The following is a 26,563-nucleotide window of genomic DNA, read 5'->3' as shown; positions in this document are numbered from 1 at the left end:
ATGTTACCTCCCCCCATAAAAAAGAGGTTTTATCGTAAAATCTTTAATGATGATGAAGTAATAGATGTTGATAGTATTGAAGATAAAGTTAATGATCCGGGAAAGCGAAAAACGCATAGTGATGATGATGTTGGTTTCGGTTGGAAGAATCACGATGTTCACGGTGATTCCGATGATAGTAATGATTCTTTTAATGGCGATGATGATGATAAAATTAATGATGAAAATTTTATTGGAAATATGAATGATGTAGTTCCTTGTGTTGGTATGATGTTTGATTCGTTGGATGAAGCGGAAAGTTTTTATCGAGGTTATGGTCGAAGTATAGGGTTCGAGATAATTATTCGAAGTAGTCATAAGCATTCAAGAAATGGTGGTATATCGTCACGTTTGTATATATGTCGAAAGGGTAGAAGATTGGGCCCAAAACCCTTGGAAGTTGAAGATAGGGCTAAAGGGAAACGACCTCGAAATGTTATTCCTCGAACTTGTTGTCGTGCTCGTATGTGTGTTGCTCACAAAGTAAGCTCAAACAAATGGGAAGTAACCAAGGTCAACCTAGAGCACAATCATGCTATGGTTACATCGGATAAGGTAAATTTCATGCAAAGATCACGCAACATAGATCCGTTTACCCAATCTTTGATTGAGTTATTCAACAAATCGGGTATCGAGACCCCGAAAGTGATGAATTTACTTAGTGAGACGTGTGGTGGTATTGAAAAAATTGGTTTTTCCGCTCAAGACGTATGAAATGTAATACGTGACATTCGAAGACGGGTTTTTGATTCCGGTGATGCGGAGTGTGGATTGGTTTTGTTACGAGACTTGCAAAAACAAAGTGATGGCAATTTTTTCTACCGAGTGGATGTGGATGAGGAGAATCGGGTTAGGGGTTTGGTGTGGGTTGATCCTCGTTCGCTTAACGCGTACAAGAATTTTGGAGATGTGGTGACTTTCGACTCGACATATCGGACTAATAGGTATGACATGCCTTTTATTCCAATTACGGGAGTGAATCACCACTACCAAAATATTTTGTTTGGATTTGCACTTATAAAGGACGAGAAAGAGACTACTTATAGATGGGTTTTGAAGACTTGGTTGGAAGCGGTCGATAAAAAGCCACCTATTACCATTATTACGGATCAAGACATCGCTTTAAGTAATGCCATTTCTGAGGTTATGCCTAACACCAACCATACATATCGTACGTGGCATATTAGTAGCAAGTTTCCCAAGAAAATATCTACTTTGTATACTCAATACTCGGAGTTCAAGACGGATTTTAATGCATGTATCTACAAGTCATTGTCACCAACGGAATTTGAAGGTATGTGGGAGGACTTGAAAGAGAAATATGATCTTGAAAATCACAATTGGCTAAATGATATGTATGCAATTAGACGGCAATGGGTTTTTGCTTTCACGAAACAACATTTTGCCGCCGGTATGACTACCACCTCAAGGAGCGAGTCTATGAATTCATTTTTTGATGAGTATGTGAAAGCGTCGGCCGGTTTGAAAGAATTCATTGAGAATTCACAAAAAGCTTTGGACTCACAATATTTACGGGAGGTTCAAGCCGATTTTGACACCGAGTACAAGGAAAGGAGACTATTCTCTAACTCGTCAATGGAGATACATGCCTCCAAGATATACACAAAAGAGATGTTTAAGCGATTTCAAAAAGAGCTTCAAAAAAGTCAATCTTTTGTTGTGAAAAGCATGAAAGGTTGTGGAGATTATCTTTCAAAGATGTATTTGGTAGAAAAGTCCACCTTGCCGGAGATTAATAGAAGGAATTTTTTCTTGAAGGTTTCCATCGACGGGAGTTATTCTTGTACATGTAAAAAATTTGAACATTCCGAGATGATTTGTAGACACATGATCCGTTACCTTAACAAGAAACAAAAGACGATGATACCACCAGATCTTGTAACAATGAGGTGGACAATAAACGGAAACAAAGTTGCGGGACCTCTACCGTGTACGCCTCGGATGCTTGGTAATGTTGTAGAATCTCAAACGGCAAGATATAGTGGATTGTGTAAAGCTTTCCAAGGTTTGTCCGTTGTTGGTAGTTGCTCCGTTCCGCGGTACAATTACTTGATGAGCGTGATCAAGAGAGAAAAGGAGTATGTGATTAAGTCTTTTCCGGGAGAAAAGAGATAAAAAAAATGAGGACTATGAAAGTGATGAAGAAGATGATCCGTTATTAGATCCCCCAAGGTCACAAACAAAAGGACGTCCAAAAGCGGGTAGATTCAAAAGTGGTATCGAGACGTCAAGTTCAAATAAACAATTTCGAAAGTGCAATTTTTGTGGGGCGAGGGAAGAAGGCCATGATAGAAGAAATTATCCCTCGAGATTATTAGGAAAAAAGGAAAAAAAGAATGACAATATTCTTATCATGTACTTTGAAATATTAATGAATTTTAATTAAATATTTTCAATGTTGTTAATGTTAGTACTTGTTGCCATTATTAATAATCCCAAAAAAAGAAGTGACTCCAAAAAAAAATTTGAAAAAAAGTTATTTTTGAAGATTTTTTTTTTCCAAAATTTGGCATAAAGTTTTCTGTAAAACAGAAAAAGTATTATATAAAAAATAAATCATTTGCAAGTGCAATGACCAATCTGCAAATTTATGCAAAACCCAGATTACCCCCGCAATGAAACAATGTTGCATCCGCAATGAAACATTGCGGCATCCGCAATGAAACATTGCGGGCCTAAACTGGGCTTTGCCGAATTTTGCATATTGGTCACTGCACTTGAAATTGATTTATTTTTTATATAAAACTTTTTTTGTTTTACAGAAAACTTTCTGCCCAATTTTGGAAAAAAAAATCTTCAAAAATAACTTTTTTTTCAATTTTTTTTTTGGAGTCACTTCTTTTTTTGGGATTATTAATAATGGCAACAAGTACTAACATTAACAACATTGAAAATATTTAATTAAAATTCATTAATATTTCAAAGTACATAATAACAAATTCGGCATGACCTCTTTGTTTTTAAGTTAAACTTTACCTGTAAAATAAAAAAACCGGCATGACCTATTTATTTTTAAGTCAACCAAAAACCTGTAAAATTTCAAATTAAACCAAACTAAACTTAAAAATGAATGGCCTTGACATGCCAACTACAAACAAACCAAACCAAACTAAACTTAAAAATGAATGGCCTTGACATGCCAACTATAAACAAACCAAACCAAACCAAACCAAACTTAAAAAAAATGGCCTTGATATGCCAACTACAAACAAATCAACTAAAATAAATACATCTAGCCAACCAAAATAAATACAACCAATCTAAATAAAATACAACCGGGCAAAATATGTACAACTAACTAAAGTAACTACAAGTCACTAATCAAATAACAAACTAGTGTCCCGCCTCTCTTTGTCGAATGCCCCACTCAGAAATGTGTCTAGCAACCCCTTTTAATAACTCGTGCGCCATCCGATAGCGAAAAGTCTGTACATCAACTTTAGGGTTCCACACAGCTGATGGCAAGGAGATCCCGTTGAGCATAGCGTCCATGTACTTGGATACATACACACCACAATCATTGCCACCATCTTGCTTGGGTCGAGCATCAAGACCATGAACCCGGGTATATTTCAATGGAAATCGAGATGGATGCAAATAATTAAGCATATATGGGATCAACTTTTCCTACAAATAACGGGAAATGAACCTAACAAGTCATTATTTAATTATTAATCTATTTAAAACTACTGGTAGGGAATTAAAGAATGATATTTCACGGGAAATGAACCTAACAAGTCATTATTTAATTATTAATCTATTTAAAACTACTGGTAGGGAATTAAAGAATGATATTTCACGGGAAATGAACCTAACAAGTCATTATTTAATTATTAATCTATTTAAAACTACTGGTAGGGAATTAAAGAATGATATTTCACGGGAAATGAACCTAACAAGTCATTATTTAATTATTAATCTATTTAAAACTACTGGTAGGGAATTAAAGAATGATATTTCACGGGAAATGAACCTAACAAGGCATTATTTAATTATTAATCTATTTAAAACTACTGGTAGGGAATTAAAGAATGATATTTCACGGGAAATAAACCTAACAAGTCATTATTTAATTATTAATCTATTTAAAACTACTGGTAGGGAATTAAAGAATGATATTTCACGGGAAATGAACCTAACAAGTCATTATTTAATTATTAATCTATTTAAAACTACTGGTAGGGAATTAAAGAACGATATTTCACGGGAAATGAACCTAACAAGTTATTATTTAATTATTAATCTATTTAAAACTACTGGTAGGCAATTAAAGAATGATATAGTTACCATAATGTAATACTGGAAGGGGTGAGCGATGTTCCCTGTTGTGTCTTTGTCGTCCCTAAGAGGATCAATGTTTAACACTCTCATTTTGTTGAGATTAACAACAAACAAGAACCAATGAGAGCTATCACACGTGGGGAAAAATGCAAAGTCACAAAACTGAAGAGGCAAGTTACCCCCCTTGTTAGCATAATCTCTAAAGAACCTCTCCATTGACTTCTTGGCATCACCTTTTAGGGTACTCGGAGAAGCCTACAATTACTAGTCAAAAAATAGGTTAACATTTATACAGCATAATTGATATCTGTTTATAGAAAAGCAGGTTGGAGCATTGCTATTTGTTTAATAGAGTACCTTCAAGTTAGGACAAAACTCAAGTGCCATCGCCATGAAAAAGCGAGGAGCAATGAAATACCGCCTGGGCTTGAAACTTTCAGTTCTAGGAATTTTTTCCCATTTTTCCCAGAGTTTATCCTCTCTAAGTCTCAAGAGCTCACCATAGGCATTGCGAACATCATCCTCCACCCAAAACTCTGGTCGCAAAGTTGTTACTTGGCTATGTGTAAGAGGATAAATAATGCCCCGCTCACTGTGATCACGCAAAATGTAATCAACCTCTAAACTCCAGAAATGCCGATACAACCGCCTCACTTTCCGATTTTTTAGTGGCCTTGTCATATCACCACGCCGCTCAGGACCACCTCGTTTTGCCGCATCCTCCGCCAAATCTTCAATTGAGTCAATCTACAAAATAAACAAAAACACAATTAACATATTTGGAACTAGTTAATCTAAGGCCATTTACTTTAAAAAGGAGTTAAGAGTTATTACATCAAACATGCCCCGTAGCTCACTAGGAACAGAAGACTCGCCTATGCCCAAATGTACATATGGAGTGACAAGGGAGGAAGAAGCCTCTAAAGATTCTGGAGTAATAGGCATCTGCAATCCATAAATTAAGTACACATTTAACACTTAGTTTAATCCATCTATAACTAGTTGTAGGGAATTAATCCATTTTAATCCTATTTAGTTGACATAGTAGGGAACAAATAATACCTTTAGTGGAATAGGTTGAAATGTCATAGATCTGTGGAATGGTGTTGGAGTAGTATAATCAACCTGCAATTGGAAGCCGATACATAAACATATTCAACACACGAAGCTAAAATATTTTAGGTGCACAGAATGACAATATTTGTTAAATATTTGTACCTGAGGGGGAATGGATACAGGTGTCGGAGCAGTGGTGGGTGGAACATCAGCTGGAGATTGAACCTCAACCTGCAATTTGAAGCCGATACATAAACATATTCAACACTCGAAGCTAAAAATGTGTAAGTGCATAGGAGGACAATATTTGTCAAAGATTTGTACCTGAGATACAGGTGTAGGAGCAGTGGCGGGTGGAACATCACCAGTAGACTGAACCTCAACCTGCAATTACAAGCCAATACATAAACATTATTCAACACAGGAAGCTGTAAATATGTAAGTGCACAGGAGGACAATATTTATAAAATATTTGTACCTGAGGGGGAATAGATACATGTGTAGGAGCATGGGTGGCTGGAATATCACCAGTAGACTGAACCTCCTGCAATTACAGCCGACACGGACATATTAATCGAAGTTCTACGATGCATGAAATGAAAGCTTTTATTAGAAATTTATACCTCACGTGGACGTTTAGGGGGGACAAGTACTGCGGTATCCTCCTCAGGACCACCAGTCTCATCCTGCCATTAATGTAAATTAAAGACACACAGGTCATTTACATATTCAATAAACGAAATTAAAAAGATCACAAGTTCGTGAATGATAGTTATTAGTACCTCACGAGGACGCTTCTGAGAGATAGGGGGCCCTGTCTGTTGCGAGCTACTAGGAGCTGTATCATGAATGTCTACCTCACGTGCATCTCCAGCAGGAGGCTGCAGGTCAACAAGAGGCTGCTGAATATCTTTCGGTCTGATGAAAGCGGGCCTACTGTATCCAAGACCCTTCCACTCAGTCATTACCCGATCATAATGTGCGAGAAAATCGGGAATGACATCATAGAACCAGCTAGGAGGGTCGCGCATGTGGATCATGTATGTCATCTTCATAGCACTCTCTAACTACAAATAAATAAAGATAATCCATTTTACAAGTAGTTATAGGGAATTAACGATAATTCACGAGAAATTAACCTAAATAAGTCCTTATTTTCATTTTTAATCCATTTTACCAGTAGTTGTAGGGAATTAACGATAATTCACGGGAAAATAACCTAAATAAGTCCTTATTTTCATTTTTAATCCATTTTACAAGTAGTTGTAGGGAATTAACGATAATTCACGGGAAAATAACCTAAATAAGTCCTTATTTTCATTTTTAATCCATTTTACCAGTAGTTGTAGGGAATTAACGATAATTCACGGGAAAATAACCTAAATAAGTCCTTATATTCATTTTGAATCCATTTTACAAGTAGTTGTAGGGAATTAACGATAATTCACGGGAAACTAATTTAAATAAGTCCTTATTTTCATTTTCAATCCATTTTACAAGTAGTTGTAGGGAATTAACGATAATTCACGGGAAAATAACCTAAATAAGTCCTTATTTTCATTTTTAATCCATTTTACAAGTAGTTGTAGGGAATTAACGATAATTCACGGGAAAATAACCTAAATAAGTCCTTATTTCCATTTTTAATCCATTTTACAAGTAGTTGTAGGGAATTAACAATAATTCACGGGAAAATAACCTAAATAAGTCCTTATTTTCATTTTTAATCCATTTTACAAGTAGTTGTAGGGAATTAACGATAATTCACGGGAAAATAACCTAAATAGGTCCTTATTTTCATTTTTAATCCATTTTACAAGTAGTTATAGGGAATTAACGATAATTCACGAGAAATTAACCTAAATACGTCCTTATTTTCATTTTTAATCCATTTTACAAGTAGTTGTAGGGAATTAACGATAATTCACGGGAAATTAACCTAAATAAGTCCTTATTTTCATTTTCAAATCCATTTTACAAGTAGTTGTAGGGAATTAACGATAATTCACGGGAAAATAACCTAAATAAGTCCTTATTTTCATTTTAAATCCATTTTACAAGTAGTTGTAGGGAATTAACGATAATTCACGGGAAATTAACCTAAATAAGTCCTTATTTTCATTTTCAATCCATTTTACAAGTAGTTGTAGGGAATTAACGATAATTCACGGGAAAATAACCTAAATAAGTCCTTATTTTCATTTTTAATCCATTTTACAAGTAGTTGTAGGGAATTAACGATAATTCACGGGAAAATAACCTAAATAAGTCCGTATTTTCATTTTTAATCCATTTTACAAGTAGTTGTAGGGAATTAACGATAATTCACGGGAAAATAACCTAAATAAGTCCTTATTTTCATTTTTAATCCATTTTACAAGTAGTTGTAGGGAATTAACGATAATTCACTGGAAATTAACCTAAATAAGTCCTTATTTTCATTTTTAATCCATTTTACAAGTAGTTGTAGGGAATTAACGATAATTCACGGGAAATTAACCTAAATAAGTCCTTATTTTCATTTTCAATCCATTTTACAAGTAGTTGTAGGGAATTAACGATAATTCACGGGAAAATAACCTAAATAAGTCCTTATTTTCAATTTTAATCCATTTTACAAGTAGTTGTAGGGAATTAACGATAATTCACGGGAAAATAACCTAAATAAGTCCTTATTTTCATTTTTAATCCATTTTACAAGTAGTTGTAGGGAATTAACGATAATTCACAGGAAAATAACCTAAATAGGTCCTTGTTTTCATTTTTAATCCATTTTACAAGTAGTTGTAGGGAATTAACGATAATTCACGGGAAAATAACCTAAATAGGTCCTTATTTTCATTTTTAATCCATTTTACAAGTAGTTGTAGGGAATTAACGATAATTCACGGGAAAATAACCTAAATAAGTCCTTATTTTCATTTTTAATCCATTTTACAAGTAGTTGTAGGGAATTAACGATAATTCACGGGAAAATAACCTAAATAAGTCCTTATTTTCATTTTTAATCCATTTTACAAGTAGTTGTAGGGAATTAACGATAATTCACGGGAAATTAACCTAAATAAGTCCTTATTTTCATTTTTAATCCATTTTACAAGTAGTTGTAGGGAATTAACGATAATTCACGGGAAAATAACCTAAATAAGTCCTTATTTTCATTTTTAATCCATTTTACAAGTAGTTGTAGGGAATTAACGATAATTCACGGGAAAATAACCTAAATAAGTCCTTATTTTCATTTTTAATCCATTTTACAAGTAGTTGTAGGGAATTAATGATAATTCACGGGAAAATAACCTAAATAAGTCCTTATTTTCATTTTTAATCCATTTTACAAGTAGTTGTAGGGAATTAACGATAATTCACGGGAAAATAACCTAAATAGGTCCTTATTTTCATTTTTAATCCATTTTACAAGTAGTTGTAGGGAATTAACGATAATTCACGGGAAAATAACCTAAATAAGTTCTTATTTTCATTTTTAATCCATTTTACAAGTAGTTGTAGGGAATTAACGATAATTCACGGGAAATTAACCTAAATAGTTGTAGGAAAACAGGTAAAGACTACAATTGGAAACAAGTGAAGAATACCATACCGCATCACCCATCATCTGCTGAGGGTACCAGTCACGGGGCTGTATGATATCGCCCTCAGGGGGTACACAACGAGCGATCCTCATCTTACTTACCTGTCTATACCACTGCATATACTCGGCGAAAGATACAAACCCGCCCTCAACAATATCCGGCCCGCCCGTAGCCACATAACTCTCCCACTCGGCAACATACTGCTGATGCATAGCAAGACGGTGAGGCCGCTGAAAAGAAGACTGTCTCTCCAACCTCAGAACAGCGTGATCAAACGGATCATCCGGTATATACTGGCACATCCCAAACTGTCTCAGTACCCTATCAGAATACTGGTACTCAATGATCTCAAATGCTACCAGCGGGATACGACCAAGAGCCATATGACGGCACACCGGGAAATGAGTAGCATCAACATCATCAGGATCAGCCTCTCTCTCGTAAAGTCTGGCATACGGCTGCCATGTCACCCACTGTAGCTGTAAACTGTCCAAATCACCCCGGTAGTTACGTGTATGATGGTGGGGGTTTACTCTACTAACCTTCACTGGCTCGGCCCACGCGCACGCCCTCGGCCACCGAATCTCCTGCTGAGGCGCAATCTCCGGCCTCCCGGGTGCCAATCTCTCGTAAGCCCACAACATCAATAGCAGACTACACCCGTTAAAGGTGCGAACAGACCTATCAGCCGACAAAGTCAGTGATCTGTACAAGTGTGCCAAAACAGCTGCACCCCATGCATAATCACGAATCTCCGACTCCTCCATCAGCAGCTGCATATACCGGGGATAAACCACGTCCCGCGAAGATGTAGGAAAAAGCACGCCTCCAATAATAAATAACATATAGGCTCGTGTATGCACTCTGCACTGCACCTCAATCTGAGCAGCATTCATATCTCTGGTATCAGCTCTCGCCCCGTACCGGTTCCTCAGCTGGTTAAAATGCAGCCCATCCTTATAGAACTCCATGCGCTCCTGCTCTGACATAGACAGATCCTCCCAGTTCTTCATGAACCACGCCTTCGGGTGCTCAAGCTCGCCCTGGGTGAGAGAACGGCCAGTAACCGGTAATCCCAGAATCATATAAACATCCTCCAAAGTAATAGTCATCTCCCCACACGGCATATGGAATGTGTTAGTCTCTGGCCTCCACCTCTCAATCAAGGCCGTAATGATTCTGATGTCATTCTGCCGAACCACTCGGGGGTTGCCGAACGCCCCAAAACCATATGCATCCAACAGAGCCTGCTGATCTGGAAGTATATGCCACTCACCCATCCTCGCTGTCAGCTGTCTAACATCTACGGTATTCCTGTCCCCGCCCTCCCAGATCAGACTGCTAATATGGCGGTCCTGCATAGTCAGCAAGGATCGATCAAGAGGTCCACACTCCATGTCCATAGTATCTGCAATATTTTAAACCAAAAAGCACATCAGTACAACTCCAAACAAACAGTAATTACGAAAAAGAAAACAAACATTCTTTCAGCTTAAGAATGATACTCTTCAGCTAATGTGTCAAAATTCTGATTTTAGTTGGACTAAAACTGTGGCTCTTTCTTTAGCCATGAAACCAACATTGAGAATCTTGAGTAGAAATTTCAATGCTGTCACTAACAACACCAATCCCACACCTTCTGAATGATAATATTATTTATATGGACTCTTATGACTTGAGTAGTAGATATAAGATTAGATAATGTAGCATGATTCCACAATTCTTGGTTAAAATACTGGTTATACATTTGTTTTAAAGATTCTCTTATTAGATATACATGAAGAAAGAAATTAGTGAGGAATGGCAAAGAATACTAGAATAAGATATTCACAATATTTTTGTATCAATCTGGTGTCTCAACAACTGCAGAAGATATAGGTAATGACAAGTTTAAGAATTCTTACTATGTTCTTATAAATAAATGACATTCTAATGAGTGGAATGCCATCTTGTAGAGTTGCATTATCACAATTTGTGGACATAAAAACTCTATCCAGAATGCAACAAAAAACAAAGTTTACTGTTAGATAAATTGTACTTGAATTCAAGCAATGATCTTAAAATATTGTACTTCACACCTTAACAGTTTAGACAACTGATGTAAAAAATCTCAAGCTTAAGAATGATACTCTTCAGCTACTTACTAATGTAAAAAACAAACTAATTCTCAGAGGACTTTCATCAAACACTTCATTGGCATTAATAAAAAATTAGCTTAAAATTAAAAAATCTACAAAATACACACAAAACCCATCTAAATTACCCCTAATTCGAAACCTAATTTAACCTAATTATTAACTAATTTACCCCTAATTCGAACCCTAATTATCACATAATCAACATAATTTCGAACAAATATCACATTCACATAAAAAAATCGAATAGTAATCGAATAAAATCGCACTCAAACTCAAACTCATTGTATAATCGTGTGTGTTGGTGTAATCGTGTGTATAAGTGTGTGCATAGCTATAAATCGTTTGTATACCTGATGAAACAAGAAGATCAGTGGAGTGGTTGTGATTGAAATTGTCTCAAATCGCTTCAATGTCGCTGATGGTCGTGTTTGAGTGTCTGTTTTTGAGTTTCTGCGTGTATATGCGAGTATCTGTATCTGAGTTTCTGTGTCTGTGTGTAAGGTAAAACGACTACCGCAATGAAACATTGCGGGGACGCAATGAAACATTGTGGGACTACCGCAATGAAACATTGCGGAGGTATAATATTTGTGTTTATTAGACATTATTAATGTTTAACATTATTAATATTTTCAAATATTCAAATATTTTCATTTATTTTTAAAAATATTGAATAATTAAAATATTTAAATATCAAAAATATTTTCCTTTATTATTTTAATATATATTATTAAATATTTAAATATATTAATTTCTTTTTAATGTTTCAATACTTTTAAAATATTGAATATTAAATATTAAATATAATATTTAATATTATTATAAAATATTTTATAATATTTTTTAAATATTATATTTTTAATCAGAAATATTAAGAATAATATCTTATTAAATTAATATTTATGTAGTTAAAAAAGCATTGATAAATGAATTAACATAGGAAAAGGGTAAAAAGGGGAATGAAGTATTCAAATATTTTCATTTATTATTAAAAATATTGAATAATTAAAATATTTAAATATCAAAAATATTTTCCTTTATTATTTTAATATATATTATTAAATATTTAAATATATTAATTTCTTTTTAATGTTTCAATACTTTTAAAATATTGAATATTAAATATTAAATATAATATTTAATATTATTATAAAATATTTTATAATATTTTTTAAATATTATATTTTTAATCAGAAATATTAAGAATAATATCTTATTAAATTAATATTTATGTAGTTAAAAAAGCATTGATAAATGAATTAACATAGGAAAAGGGTAAAAAGGGGAATGAAGTATTCAAATATTTTCATTTATTATTAAAAATATTGAATAATTAAAATATTTAAATATCAAAAATATTTTCCTTTATTATTTTAATATATATTATTAAATATTTAAATATATTAATTTCATTTTAATGTTTCAATACTTTTAAAATATTGAATATTAAAAATTAAATATAATATTTAATATTATTATAAAATATTTTATAATATTTTTTAAATATTATATTTTTAATCAGAAATATTAAGAATAATATCTTATTAAATTAATATTTATGTAGTTAAAAAAGCATTGATAAATGAATTAACATAGGAAAAGGGTAAAAAAGGGAATGAAGTATAGCGGATCTGACCATTCGTTTTTTACTTCAATGATCCTGATTTGTTGGTTGGATAGGGTCTCTATCCAACTATGGTCGTGGACAGGGAACCTGTATATATTCTTTGACTAACTGCATAACTTGTTTGTGTCGTGATACATCAGATCTGTACCCAATTCTGGGAAATCAAGAATCACAATATGGAGAAACAATTTCTCCAAGATGCAATCATCAAAGACCAGGCTCCTGAGCAGATTTCAATTCTTGGTGGTTTTTTACAGAGGATGGGACTATCTGATACAATCCCAGAAGATTATGACGTTCAAAATTATATCTCAAACATATTAAGAGGTCTGCTTGAGGTTGTTCATGTCGGAAGAGGCCGCTCATCTTTTCTCCTCCGCGTCAAACCTGTTGTCACTGTAAGCTGCTCTGTTTTCACTCTGTTTTTCTTACTCTGTTTTTCTATTTATAAAATTGTGTTGCTGAAAATATTAGTTAGACTTCACTTATCTATGTGTATACCAGCTCTTTTAATAAGCACGTGATGTTCCCTTGTTATGCAAATCATGGTTACGTCAATGCTTCGTCGCTTGAAAGTCTAATTTAGTGTCGGTAACAAACCTTAGTGTTGATATGCCAGAGATTGTTATATTTGATATTAATCGAGTTTTGATAGCATGTTAAATTACCGTCAACTAGGGGAAGTTGCAACTTGCAAGCCCTCCAAGGTTTGAACTATGATAGACTGATGGCTGATGAGGTGTTGATAGAATGACTGAGTTTTGATGGAATGCTTATGCAGTTTATGGTATCTTTAAGTTTTTGTTAAATTTAAATAGCATTAAGTGAAAATTAGGCTATCTTCCTTTGATTTGCTCTCTTAATTAAACAGCTTGAACTTTTACACTCTTTGTTGTTTTAATGTTATTCAAATTTTGGTAGAAGACTAATTTTTTTTTTCTGGATGGGGTTTAGAATGTGTACGGAGGATTACATGGTGGGGCTGTAGCATCCGTCGCAGAGATGGTTGCAGTAGATTGTGCACGAACTGTTGTGGGCAAAGACAAGGAACTTTTTCTTGGAGAATCGAGTAATTCTTACCTCTCTTCTGCGCCACGTGATGTAAGTTTGTCGAATTCAAGTATTTAAACTCTTGATTGTTTATTGTTTATTTATGTTTAAAAGTTACTGACTGAGAGCTACACCATATTTATTGAGATAATGAGCACCCGGCCATTCTATCAAAAGAGTTATTTTAGAGCTTGTTCGGAAACAGTTGATCTGAATGTGTTTTTATATAGCTCATCACATCTGATTCACAAATGAATCAACTCTTCCCTCACATACTCGGTTTTGTTTTGCAAGATTGTGTATCATTGAAATGTACATAGATAAACGGAAATGTTAATAGCCTCTACTATTTTAGGCTGTGCACAAACATCTACAGCACAATACACTTCGATTTGACCCACCTAATGTGTTGTTCTGTTCTAATTTTAATACTTTGTTTTACATTTGCAGTCAGAGGTGGTAGTTGATGCCTCCGTCGTAAGGAGCGGAAGGAACTTAACAGTAGTAGCAGTCGAGTTCAAATTAAAGGAATCTGACAAGCTGGTCTATACATCTCGTGCTACCTTCTATAATATGCCAGTTGCAAGTTTATGAATATTACGAAAGATCAGGTCTTAACAATGTTCATCATTCATACGGTGCCAGTTTAAGGCGAGGAAGCCAAATATGTAAACACTTGTAAGGAACACAATTCACCAAGATGTTTGACTAGATTATGATGCAACTATAAAACCTGTGCCTGGACAAGGGCCACATACTGCTTAAGAGTTTGCTTCAATCGCTTTTATGAAGTTGGTAAATCTATTTTAATGCTTTCTGGTGAAGGTGTACTTAACTTCGCTGCCTTTGAATCGTAGCACTATCTTTATCCTCTTCGACCTTTATATGATAGAGGTGACACTGACAGGCTAATCTTCTCATATTAATCTTATGTTGCATCTTGATATGGGAAAGTCACTATTGATCTCTGTATATCGTTTTCTATAGATTAGTTGAGATACTGGTGTTGAGACATGTTCAATTCTAGCTTTAGGAATTCCCACATTTGGTTAAACCTATATCTGAACAAAATTGTAACAAATTTGACCTTCACTTATTGAAATTATGACCGTCTCCAATTCTTATAGCGAAAATCTCTTGACTTCTAGGTGAAAGTGGCCGATGAAAATCTTAAATTCACTTACTGAGACCAAGGACCAAAGTGGTTAAAACATAAGTAGTTACATTCTTCCTCACCTGGTGTGCAACAAAACTTGCTTGCGAAGTAGCTCAAAAGTACCGAGTCTAATCCACATATGGAGATTCACTCCTAAAATTCTGATAAGCAAAATATAGGCATTCACAGTCTGTGTTGCTTGGTGTTCAAACAAGTAAAGAAATTGCCGCCCAAGTGGCTCAAAACTACCAGCTTTAATCCACATCCAGATTCACTCCTCTTTACAGCCTGAAAGAAAATCAATGATCTGGTGATGGTATAGAAACCAATGCAATATACATGCAGATTTAGTTCAGTTCTTACGTGAACATTGGAGGCCGACTTCGGGAGGGTTGAGGTCGCTTTATTGGTGAAATGATGAGATTTCTCAATGTCATTGATGGGTTCCCTGCTCCAGATCCAGATCTCGCTCCAGCACCAAACGCTGTACGATTAATACCTCTTCTGTTGCTAAAATCAGTTGGCCCAGCTGACTGTTTGCCGGGCGAGCCAGTAGAAACATCAAAGGGACCAGAATTAGAACTGTTCTGTCTCGCTACTGAAGGCCATATATCCTCTCGAGGTCCTGGAGTATCAGGAGTGTAAGCCGGCCAATCTGCAAAAGATAAATCAACTAGTTTTTTTTGTTGCCAAGTATACAACAAGGGCTAGCTTTAAAATGCATGCTTATCAGCTATAGCACAATAGAGCTTTTACAACATCACAACATTTAGCAAATGCTTTTAAAATGATAAGAAATTAATTAGCAAAAAAAAACTGAGACACTCAAGACAAGTTCTATAGACCATATTAACTAAAAAAACAAAATTAGTTACCTTTCTTGAAGGGATCTCTATTAGGCATCACGTTAGCTGGACTTGCAAACAAATCAGGTTCAGTTCCAGAATAGAAAGTGTTTGCAGGTTGAATTGCTGTTCTTTTAATTGACTCGTACTCGCATCTTAGCTGATCATACATTTCATCAAGCTTTCTTTTTTGCCTGGTAGTATAAATTAACCAGAACATGCCAAGAGGTGATCAATTGCCAAGAAAAATAAAAATATTGAGACTGCATTTCAAGTTCTAACAATCTTGGAAAGAATTGAAAAGAGTACCTGGACTTCTCAGAAAACTTTTCCTGAAGTTCTTGCTTGTCTTTGGATAAACTCTCCATTTCTTGTTCCATCATCTGGCACTTTTTTGCCATTTTCTGATATGCAGTATGCACTTGCTCCATTTTTTCTGTGAATTTTCCTTGCATTGCTTCGCATTTTTGTCGGCACTGGGCCACTATTCTGTTCATCTTGAATTGCATCTCCAGTTCCTTCTGCCCAGCGTAGAACATCACACTTCTGTAGGCACTTTTCATCACTTGTATCATGTCAAGGAAAGGTAAAAGATTTGAATTGTATTAATACCTGTTAAAATTTAACATCAATCATAGAATAAGAAAATAAAAGCTTTACATGTATTTTTTTTCATATCTCCAAATTCGTCTGGGAAATGTCTTAATCCAAAATTATTTTGTTCTATACGCATACTAAACATATTTTTAAGTTTTATAAACATATGTACGGTGTAAATTGAAGGATACATATTTGAGGAGTTACCCCAGCCATGGCCATCTGCAAGAAAGGGCAAACCATTAACCAGAATTCTGCAAGAGAGTTCACCGACTAATAAAATTAAAATATGAGTCATGAAAAGTAGGGAAAGACATGATTTCTTATGAAAACGGAAAAAATTGTAAACATAATGAGTTATTCGATATATGCTTGCAGCTGGCTTACATTGATCCACTCATCATTTGGATTGACATCCACAGGTCTCATGAGACTGACAAATTAAAAGGTAAAATGTATTAATATGCAGTTAAATACACAGTTCTCAGGAAATCTATTCTTCTAACATGCAATATATTAATATGCAATCCAAATCACATCAAGAAAACAATAAGATAGAGCTAAAATCATCATAATTAGGCACACTCATTATTCTTATAAAAACTTTTCCAAACTGTCATGACCATCATTTTCTGTGAGTTTTAAGTCTAAATCTTTCAATAGAAAAAGAGATAATTACACAGCAGTATTTAAACTTTATTGAGTGAAGTTGCATACCTTTTAGAGAGTACTTGGTCACATATTGGGCAAGCTGCATCATTGCTGAGAATCCTACCAGCATCCTCAGTGCCTTTATACTTTTTAAGGAATATAACAGTAACATTCCTAGCAGGATCGGTATATTCAATACTAAAATTAAATTAATTTGCCATCGGGATACACAATAGGTGACCACAAGTGGTGCTGATAGCTTTCCCTTCTAGTTCCCTCCAGCACGCATTGCATCTCATTGTGATTTCAGCGTTATACCTGATTCCAAAATGTATTTCAGTGGCTCGCTTAGAGCTTGTTGAGTAACCAGCATCTGAACATAATTATTTCAAGTTATTATTGTAACAATTAAGTATACAAATGGAACATCTGACTTTCAATCTAGGAGAGATGCGAGCATCTGCTATATTAGATTACTAAGAGATCAAAAAAGCTCTTCTATGACACCACAAAGAGGCCTAAGTTTACAACAATTATCATGTTTGGACTGTTATTTTTCAGTATAAGCTTCTTCAATGAGTGCAGAATCAAAACAATAAATGACTTGGATAACAGATTTTGTTTACCCTCCATATATCAAGAACAATCTTACTCGCATCTGTTCCATGTAATCCACACAACAATAAAGTTAAATATTTCGCTATGTCATTATCAAAACAGAATATCTTTTGACAACATCAAGCAATTTATCATATCATGCCATTCGAAAGCATATTTGGCATCAAGATTGATGGAAATTATGCTTAGCACGTGTTACCTTACAGTGGTCATCCTTACATATATTTTGAATCATATACTTGAAAATTTTATTTTAGAAATTCAAAACTACAGTTTTTACATAGAACCTGGCAGACTATATATTCGTCACTGCGAATTCTGGAGTAAAAAAATAGGCGACTTATAGGTTTCACAACTCAACACTAGAATTTGTTCATACTTCAGCAATCAGAAGTGTCAATAGGATAATAGAAACAATTAATCAACTAATATTATCAACTTTGAAGTTGTAAACAGATCATAAGAACGAAGAAAAACTAATCTACACTATTTACATAAAACCTGAGAGACAGATATTCGTCACTACAATCCTGCAACTCTCATAGCAAGAACATATAACTGGAGAGCAAGAACGTAAATTAGGTTTCACAGTTCCAAATTCAAAATTTAACCAAAATTTCCGCAAATCTGAAGTGTCTATGGGAGGAAAAATTTAAACAATCATATGATTAAACCAACTCTGAAATTATACACATATATAATGATATTCAAAACCTGAAACTCCACTCTTCACATGGAATCTGACAAATAACAGTCCCGCAATTTTCAGAGCAAGCAGATTACTCGAAAGAAATTTCATATACTAGGCCTCACAACTACAAAATCTAATGTAATCCATAATTCAGCAATATCTGAACTCTGAAGTGTCGTAGGATGAAAAATCTAAAAAAATAAATGATTCGATTAACTTTTAAGGTTATACATGTATAATTCGATTCTCGGAAATCGAGATTACACTCTTCACATCAATCGCTGAGAGATTACATACTCGTCGTCTCAGCAATCATGCAATTTACAAAGCAAACAAGCAGATAACTCGAACATAAATCATAATCTAGGGTTTCACAACTTCAAATTCCGAAATTCATTAACTGTTAACTGAATTTGAAGTTCATAAGGCGGCAAAATCAAAGTAATAGAACTAACGCGAATCGTAATCACATAAACTCTCTTACATAAAATATAAATGATGTATTGGATCCTAAATAGAACTTACAAACTAATACGATTTGCAGCGAACTTCAGAATCGGATCGATCTCGCCGGAGATACAGCACAGCGCGAGAAGATTGTGTGTGTGTATGTGTGTGTGTGTTTGTGTGTGTATGTGTGTGAGAGAGAGAGAGAGAGAGAGAGATTTGAAGCTTCGCCCAAATTCAAAAATAGAAGACAGAGAGTGTGAAGATGATAGGAATTGTTAGCTGTTATGTTCGTTTTTGAATCTGTATACACATGTGCGTATATTTAAACATTTCGCGCTTTTTAAAATGAGTTGCACCGCCTAGACATGGTTCTAAAACTAGGTGTTAATAAATTTTAATTTTTAAAATATTTTAAATTATGCAATTATACTTAAATTATTAGTTAATAATATATAACTAATCCACTTGGGAGAGGCGCTGATATTTTAAAAAATATGTTAAAAGTGGTAACTAAATTTAATACATGCTGGTTTTAAATCTTCTTAGGAAGATTCTTCCGTTTCTAAAATTTTTTGGCAGCTTCATCATATAGTACTTCAACTTTCTCCAATAAAGGCTTGAGAATCGTCTATGAAGGTAGTTCTGCAACTTGACAAAGACTTTTTGAGGCCATAGTAGTGAGAGTGGAAGATATTGGTGATACTTTTGTAACTTTGTAACTGAGCCCTCCATCAAATCACTTATAAAAATATTTAATTGAGCAAAATAAAAACAGATAAAAGCATGTACATAAATATCTCGAGAACTTGAGTTTTTAAAATGATTTTATAGAGTTTACTTCTATTATTTGGATTTATTTATAAAATTCATAACAAATTATTTATTTGTTCAAAAAATTATTTGAAAACATTACTGAAGAGCTAATTTTATATTCTTTATTCTCTAAACAATAATGGATTCGTTATCGGATTTTGTTAGATAATCGTATTTTATTATTATCGATTAATGCATTAGAAAATTATAAAAGAGAAAAGGAAATTCAAAATTTTATTACCAAATTACTCAATTGGCCTTCTTGGCAATTATATAAACACCCCACTACCCTTTTTTTTCTTCCTTCCCCACCGCCTCTCTCTTATTTTTTTTCTCTCTCTATCTCTCTCTCTCTCTAAGCTCTCTACAATTTTTCAACCATATTTGATTCTAAAACCATGTATGTGTAATTTTGCTTCTTGTATGCATATATGTGGATGCATGTAATTATTTTTGAGTTTTTGAGAAACCCCAAGTTGGGTTGTTTGTTGTTTTAGTTCGATTTTAGAGAAATCAAGAATGGGTTTATTTTTTCTTATGATTTTGATGATGATTCTATGAATTGTATGCTTGTTTTAGTATCAAAATTTGGTTCTAGGTGGAACTACGGTTGGAAACCCCGAAACGGGGCATCACCGAGTTGTGCCGCCGTCGGCGGTGAACCTATGGTAAGCCGACGGGGACGATGATGTACATGAGTCCGATAAAATATACAAATCATTGTTTTTAAGTTGGTTTCCTTACATGCATGTAACGTCTTAGTATGATCAACTTGTAATTAGTTTCGATTTTGAAAGAAAACAGTGTAAATGCCTGAAATATGGGCTAAATCGAAATAAATTTGTGATTCGTAGCCTTGCATGTCGAATTGTTTGATTGTGTTTGATTCTTAAGGTTTCGTTCGGTTTTGGCATTAGCTAGGTTTGGGTTTTTTTATAAAATCATAAGGGGAAATGATTTTTTTTCAAAGATAGTTGATGCATGTTAATTCTAAATGTTGCATGTGACTGTGTTCGGTTTTGTCTTGATGTTGGGGTTCGAATTTTTATTATAAAAAGGGGGATGGTTGCTTGTCAAGAGTAATTGATGTTAAAGTGGTTTAAGGGTCTTTTGATTTGATTATGTGGTTTATATTCGAATTTGTGGGTTTATAAGAAAAGGAATTAGTTGATTTGGTTGACGAGTTATACGAATTACGATTATTGCTAAAGTATAGAGTTTTGATTATAAAAGTATAGTATGCTATGTGCTATGTGAGAGTATTTGTGATTATACTTAAGTATACTATGGGTGTTATCGCGATATGGGGTAATCGTTAGACGTTCTAAGAAACGTCGAGAGTGATCGAGTATCTAATTAGAGGTTCTTTGTTGGATTGTAGATTCGGATAGCAGAGGCATTCAAGCTAGAAATTGAAGGATATTTTAGGTGGCGGTAGCTCAGTACCCGTCAAACAGGAAAGCAATTTAAGGCAAATAACTCTACCTTCTCATATAACTTGAATATAGAGAGGAAATTATTGATGTCATGATAAAGTAGTGACTTTTTATTGTAATGGTGATATGCCTGTTATTTATTATGAGAAACCCTGATATTGTTTCTTGTGACAACTTGTTATCAAACCCTGTTCGACCCTTTATAGTAACCCTGTTGATTTGCACCTTATTCCCTTGTTATTCCTTTTTATTATCTTATGATCTCGTAAACCCTAAAAGAACCTTTATAAATTCCCTTATATAATGTCTTGATCTATTTGGATTCTTCAATAACCTGTGAACCCTGACATGTGTTGATCTTTGAAACTATTCCAACTCGGAACTTGTACACCCTGTTCATCATTTGATCTAGTTTCCGAGTATTGATCCTTATCTACGTTTGATTCGTTCACTTTCTTTGGAATCTTAATATAAACTTAAGAATGATTTTCGACTTGAATGAGTCCAAATGATTTCACATTCTTAGTAATGTTAAAATGAATTTAGTCAACTATTTTCCTTCTTCCAACACAAAGATTTTCCAAATGAATTCCTAAAGGATTGGATAGATACATAAGAGGCTAGTAGAACTAGTCCAGTCACGTAAGAGGCTAGCGGGGCTAGTCCAATATAAGGCTATAATGTCGTAGATACCATAACGACCAGATGGAGGTCGGTACGAGATGATCACCCGTATTATATTTAAAAGATAGATATTCCAATCAAGGGTTCCTTTATAATCTGTAAAGAAAAAAATGTTGACATTCTTTGAGCAGTTTGCTCCTTTCTCTTTAAGAATGAAGTAAAATGAAATGGAACAACTGGAGTCTTCATTTTGGTTGTAATGTTGTGAACCATGTCGCTTTACACTAATAATAAGTTTTAAAGTTTGATTGATTGTTTCCTTCTATTGAGAAACACTTTAAAGTCATGCTAATGATTTGTGATGAATGTCGGCTTTCACCGTATCATGAGCCTTGATTCTTGAAAGCCCAGACCTTTTTTTATAGCCTTTTCATAGTCAAAGATGGTGAATTTTCTCCTAGAGTTTAAAAGTAGAATGCCTCAGATACTGCTATTGCTAATGTTATTGATTTATATAATTGTTATATAGTTAATTGCTGAGCTTTTGTGCTCATTTATTTGCTTTGATCTAACCATGACAGTTGAGCAGGTAGATGGCCAAACTTAGGCGCACCACTCGCAAGAGCGTTCCCAGCGGTTCCTACCGTGTCGTAGGTTTCCAGATGCCAGAGCAGGTAGTAGTGTGTGTTGAAAGAGATGTGTCCTAAGTCCAATCATGTATGATGATTTAGGAATAACTTTTATGTAATCTATTTTGATTTAATTGATATTAATAAAAGACTTGTTTTGTTTTTATTACGGGCTCTATCTATTTAAGTGTTTAAATAAGATATACCATAGTTTAAAGTAAAGCTTTTTATGGATTATGATGAGATCATAATAGTGAGACCTAAAAGATGATAACTCTAAACTTAAATAGTTCCTGATCATAGGATTACTAACTGGTAATTAATAATCCGCAAAGATCGGTACATACTATGATTGCTTCATTATGAAGGATGTCTGTTCTCATAGACATTTGTGTGGTGACACTATAGCTAGTATGTAGGTGCTTATTATAGAATAAGTTCACTGAACATGACTCGCACAGCTGAACAACTGATGGAGTTCACTCACGTGTCAGCAGTTGTTCACATAGTGATAGTTGTACAAGTATCCTTAGACTTGAGGTCATCATAGTCATCTTGTGTACACTGAACTATGCTTTAGTTTAGTTCTTAGTCTCCAGGGACAATTATAAGGGCTCTACTGGGTATAGAAATTTGTACACGAAGATAGTGTATGATCAATAAAGGATCTACCCCTTCCAGTGAAGGAAGAGAATGTTCAATGCTGATCCACTTATACTAGTTCAGGAATCTCTGGCCATAGTGAATGAAATTAGAAAGGAGTTTCTAATTTACATTAAATAGAACTAAGCATAGTGAATGTGAAAGCAAATGATTAAATAAGATAGCCTTGACACAAGTTTCATGCCTTGTATTTAATCGTGACATTGCAGGGTAGAAGGAATTGATTGTACGGTAACTACTCACTGAATAGGTTCTTGGTATTCTAAGCAGTGAATTCTTATTATCCGGATAGTCGCGATATGCTGAGAAATATCCCTCACGATGTTGAATAAATATGATTAATTTATTGATTAATCATATTTAATGAATTAAATAATTTATATAAATAATGATAAAATAGTTTTATTATTATTTATTTCTACTACCGGCTTAATATTGAACCTACAGGGTCACACCATAAAAGAGAATGATTTAATGGTAGAGGAATAAATTAATAATGGCTGGTAATTATTTATTTGTGAAATAAATAATTAATTAGCAGATTTAATAATTGATTAAATAAGATTTAATTAATTCTTAATATTATTAATTAAGAATTTAATTTTGGAAATTAAATCAAGTGAGAGAATTAATTTTCTAAAGTGTTTAGAAAAGGGATTAATGATTAAAAGGTGTTTTAATTATTAGTTAATTGGTTAATAAGAATAATCAATTAAAGGGTTAATGATAATAATATTTTATGGAAAATTTTCAGGTGGAAATTTTGCCTATAAATATACTATTATAAACCCTATTTGTCTCAACCCAAATAATTAACCCTAATTCTAAAGTAGAACAAGAGGGAGGTAACTAATTATCTCAACCTCCTCCTCCATCACATTGTACTCTTGGTGGATACCGGTGGAGTGCTTCACACTTGAGGAGCAGCTGCTAGTGATTTCCGTTCATCGTTCTTGGATCGCTATTAAAGACCTCAATCTTTCCATTAACGTAAAGTTTTTTAAGGTAAACATACTGAACTACAAATTAAATATTATTTTTCGCATGATCCTGCAGAGGGTTTCATTTTTTTTAAGATTTAAATTTACGTTTTCGTTGCGTTTATGTGCTAAAAACCTTCATGTGCGAGCAAGCGTATTAATTGGAAGGAATGTATAAGTTGGATCAGATACAATGGGTTATTTGTCGGTTCCATGTCGGAGTCAAATAAATTTGAATTTAATATTATTTTGGGTTGTAATATATTTATTCTGGTTAGTAGTTGTAATCTTGTCTCAAACTTAATCCTGTTTATATCTTGTTATTATTTAATCGAGGCTTATTATATCTGTTGTTATTATTAGTTTAATGGTGTGTGGGTCTTTATTTCTTAACCCCGAGATTGAGGGCGTCACATAACAAATATAACTAATAACACGAGGTTGACTTAAATTTTAGCCAGCTACAACATCCCATCTGAGTCTTTTACATAGTATCTATAATTATTTTTATAACATGCCATATAAATTTGTAGCTAAAGATTTTGTTCCCTTGAATAGGGTTGTCAATGGATCGAGAATCTGGTCCGATCCAATCCGAAAGCTAATGGAGCAGATATGGATCGTTAAAAAAACTACTCGATCAAAAAAATCTGATCCGAAGAAAATATGATATGATAGGTATAGGATATGGATATGGATTTGATATGATCCGATCCACTAATAATCTGATTCGATTATATAAATATATATAATACTATAAAAACAATTAATATTTGTAATAAATATATGATATATTATATAATGTATGCATTTTATAAATAGTAAAGCCTCAAGTAGTCGTGTTTGTTATATTTGGATATTTTATAGCTAGACTTATTGGCTCATATCTGATATACAACATACACAAGTATTCATGTTCATAGCCTAGTAACATAAAAGTGTGAGAAACTGCAATATGAGACCAACTACTTGAGACTGACCTAGGTACTAAGCAAACCTAACATAGTGTTATTATTATACAAATTAGAAGGTGGTTATATCGATTTAATCTTTAATAGGTAGGCCAAGATTAAATTTTGAGTTTTCACAATTTGTTAAAGACTTTTAATATTTGTAGTGATGTGTTTTTATATTTAAAAATACTGCACAAGTGATTTTTTTTGGTAATATATTAACGGGTCGGAGCTCCGATCCGAAAATTCGTGATCTTAACGGATTCAGATATTGATCTGACTGTAAAAAGTCCAGCCAAAATCGGATCGTACCCGAACCCGGTATAATTAGATGGATCAAGATATGGATCACAGTCGATCTGATTCAGATCTAATCCATTGACAACCATACCCTTGAAGATACTCTAATACTTAAAATATTGAATTATTAAAATTATCATGTGTTAATTAACTTTCTAACTTATTTTTTTTCCTTTGTGTGTTCGTCAACTCAATATTTTCTAATACGTTCTTGTGTTCGTTAACAAAAACTTTCTAATATGCGCATAAAACACAATGATTTATATGAGTCCGATTTATTTTGATTGGTGAAATTGATATGCTTGTCAGCTCAATCTTTGAATGTGTAATCTTCAGATGTTTGCCAATGTTCGTCACCTATATCTTTCTATTGTGAAAAACACATACTAAAAACTAATTTATACGAATTTGACTTATTTTGATTTGTTAAATCAATGTGCATATAGTTTATGATTAAAAAGTCGATCAAAATTTGAATTGAGCATTTATCATGTAATAACTAAAATTTATCGATAATGTTTGACATTCCTTCATATATATTAAACTCCAACATTGGTTTGTCATTGAGCAAATTTATTCATGAGACAGTTTATACGTGTGAATTACAAATTTACCTGCATGTTTATTATTTTCTTAAAAAAATATGTTATTAGTTGCAATTGAACCTGGATTTAGCCATTAACATGCACACCTCGTTACCACTGTGACATTTTTTCATATGTTATAAATCATGCACCTAATATATGTGTATGTGTGTCTTGAGTCATTTTATTCATGCGACATAGCAAATGTACTCATGTTTTTATTTAATTTTTATATAATATGCTATTTCTAAGTATTTAACCAGGATGCAGCAATCAACATGCACATTTCAATACCACCGTACAATTTTACTCATATTAGTTTTAAGTTGAGCACTTAATATTTGCATCTATGTGCGTCACATGAATATAATAATATTTAATATTTTTAACATTAAGATTTATAAATTAATAATTTTTTGATAATATTTTTTCTTTTTTACATTTAATTATTTATTTTCGGTTTATATTGCATTTTAGAATATTATAAATTGATTATGAATATTGTTATAAAGGTAATTGGTTCAAATCCGATATTAGATTTTATTTGTATATAATATTTTATTAGTAGAGTTATAACCTTGAAAAAATAATTAGATTAATACTTATAAATTATAAATATACCATTTAGATTGTGTATACAAGATTTAATTAGTCTTTATAATGTTATGACTTTTTTAAAAATAACTACATGTAATATATTTACATGGTTATTATTATTTATAGATTTAAGTTTAAAAAGTTAATTCAAAATATAAGACCAAGCATAAC

At 33.4% G+C, this 26,563-nt stretch overlaps 3 protein-coding genes and 1 long non-coding RNA gene across 8 annotated transcripts; 2 read left to right on the top strand and 2 right to left on the bottom strand.

The window, feature by feature from the left end:
- LOC141691920 (protein FAR1-RELATED SEQUENCE 5-like) lies at positions 1-1,456 on the top strand. Its single transcript, XM_074496669.1, has 3 exons — positions 1-629; positions 777-1,333; positions 1,407-1,456. Exons 1-3 carry the CDS (start codon positions 1-3, stop codon positions 1,454-1,456), a joined length of 1,236 nt encoding a protein of 411 aa, XP_074352770.1.
- A 4,276-nt stretch (positions 1,457-5,732) lies between these two features.
- Positions 5,733-6,085, bottom strand: LOC141690990 (uncharacterized). Its single transcript, XR_012562771.1, has 3 exons — positions 6,021-6,085; positions 5,876-5,941; positions 5,733-5,781 (listed from the first exon to the last, which is right to left on the bottom strand). It is a non-coding gene; the product is annotated as an uncharacterized LOC141690990 (long non-coding RNA).
- A 6,782-nt stretch (positions 6,086-12,867) lies between these two features.
- Positions 12,868-14,622, top strand: LOC141693699 (uncharacterized). The gene is made up of 3 exons (XM_074498861.1): positions 12,868-13,153; positions 13,710-13,856; positions 14,256-14,622. The coding sequence occupies exons 1-3, from the start codon at positions 12,932-12,934 to the stop codon at positions 14,397-14,399; spliced, it is 513 nt and encodes a 170-aa protein (XP_074354962.1). The 5' UTR covers positions 12,868-12,931; the 3' UTR covers positions 14,400-14,622.
- Positions 14,623-14,775: 153 nt separating this feature from the next.
- On the bottom strand, positions 14,776-19,110 carry LOC141693698 (E3 ubiquitin-protein ligase CCNB1IP1 homolog). 5 transcript variants are annotated; one of them, XM_074498856.1, is made up of 9 exons: positions 18,889-19,110; positions 17,284-17,427; positions 17,121-17,193; positions 16,791-16,836; positions 16,595-16,625; positions 16,116-16,371; positions 15,837-16,000; positions 15,325-15,616; positions 14,776-15,249 (listed from the first exon to the last, which is right to left on the bottom strand). In XM_074498856.1, the coding sequence occupies exons 2-9, from the start codon at positions 17,351-17,353 to the stop codon at positions 15,243-15,245; spliced, it is 939 nt and encodes a 312-aa protein (XP_074354957.1). In that variant the 5' UTR covers positions 17,354-17,427; positions 18,889-19,110; the 3' UTR covers positions 14,776-15,242. The 5 variants fall into 5 exon arrangements, with proteins under 5 accessions (XP_074354957.1, XP_074354960.1, XP_074354958.1 ...); XM_074498859.1 differs by having other exon boundaries at positions 15,325-15,586; XM_074498857.1 differs by having other exon boundaries at positions 17,284-17,372.
- Between the last annotated feature and the right edge of the window lie 7,453 nt (positions 19,111-26,563).

Source organism: Apium graveolens, chromosome 10 (genome assembly GCF_009905375.1).
Source record: "Apium graveolens cultivar Ventura chromosome 10, ASM990537v1, whole genome shotgun sequence".
Classification (NCBI taxonomy): Eukaryota; Viridiplantae; Streptophyta; class Magnoliopsida; order Apiales; family Apiaceae; genus Apium; species Apium graveolens.
The sequence above is the reverse complement of the archived record's forward strand: the minus strand, read 5'-3'. Positions and strand labels throughout refer to the sequence as shown.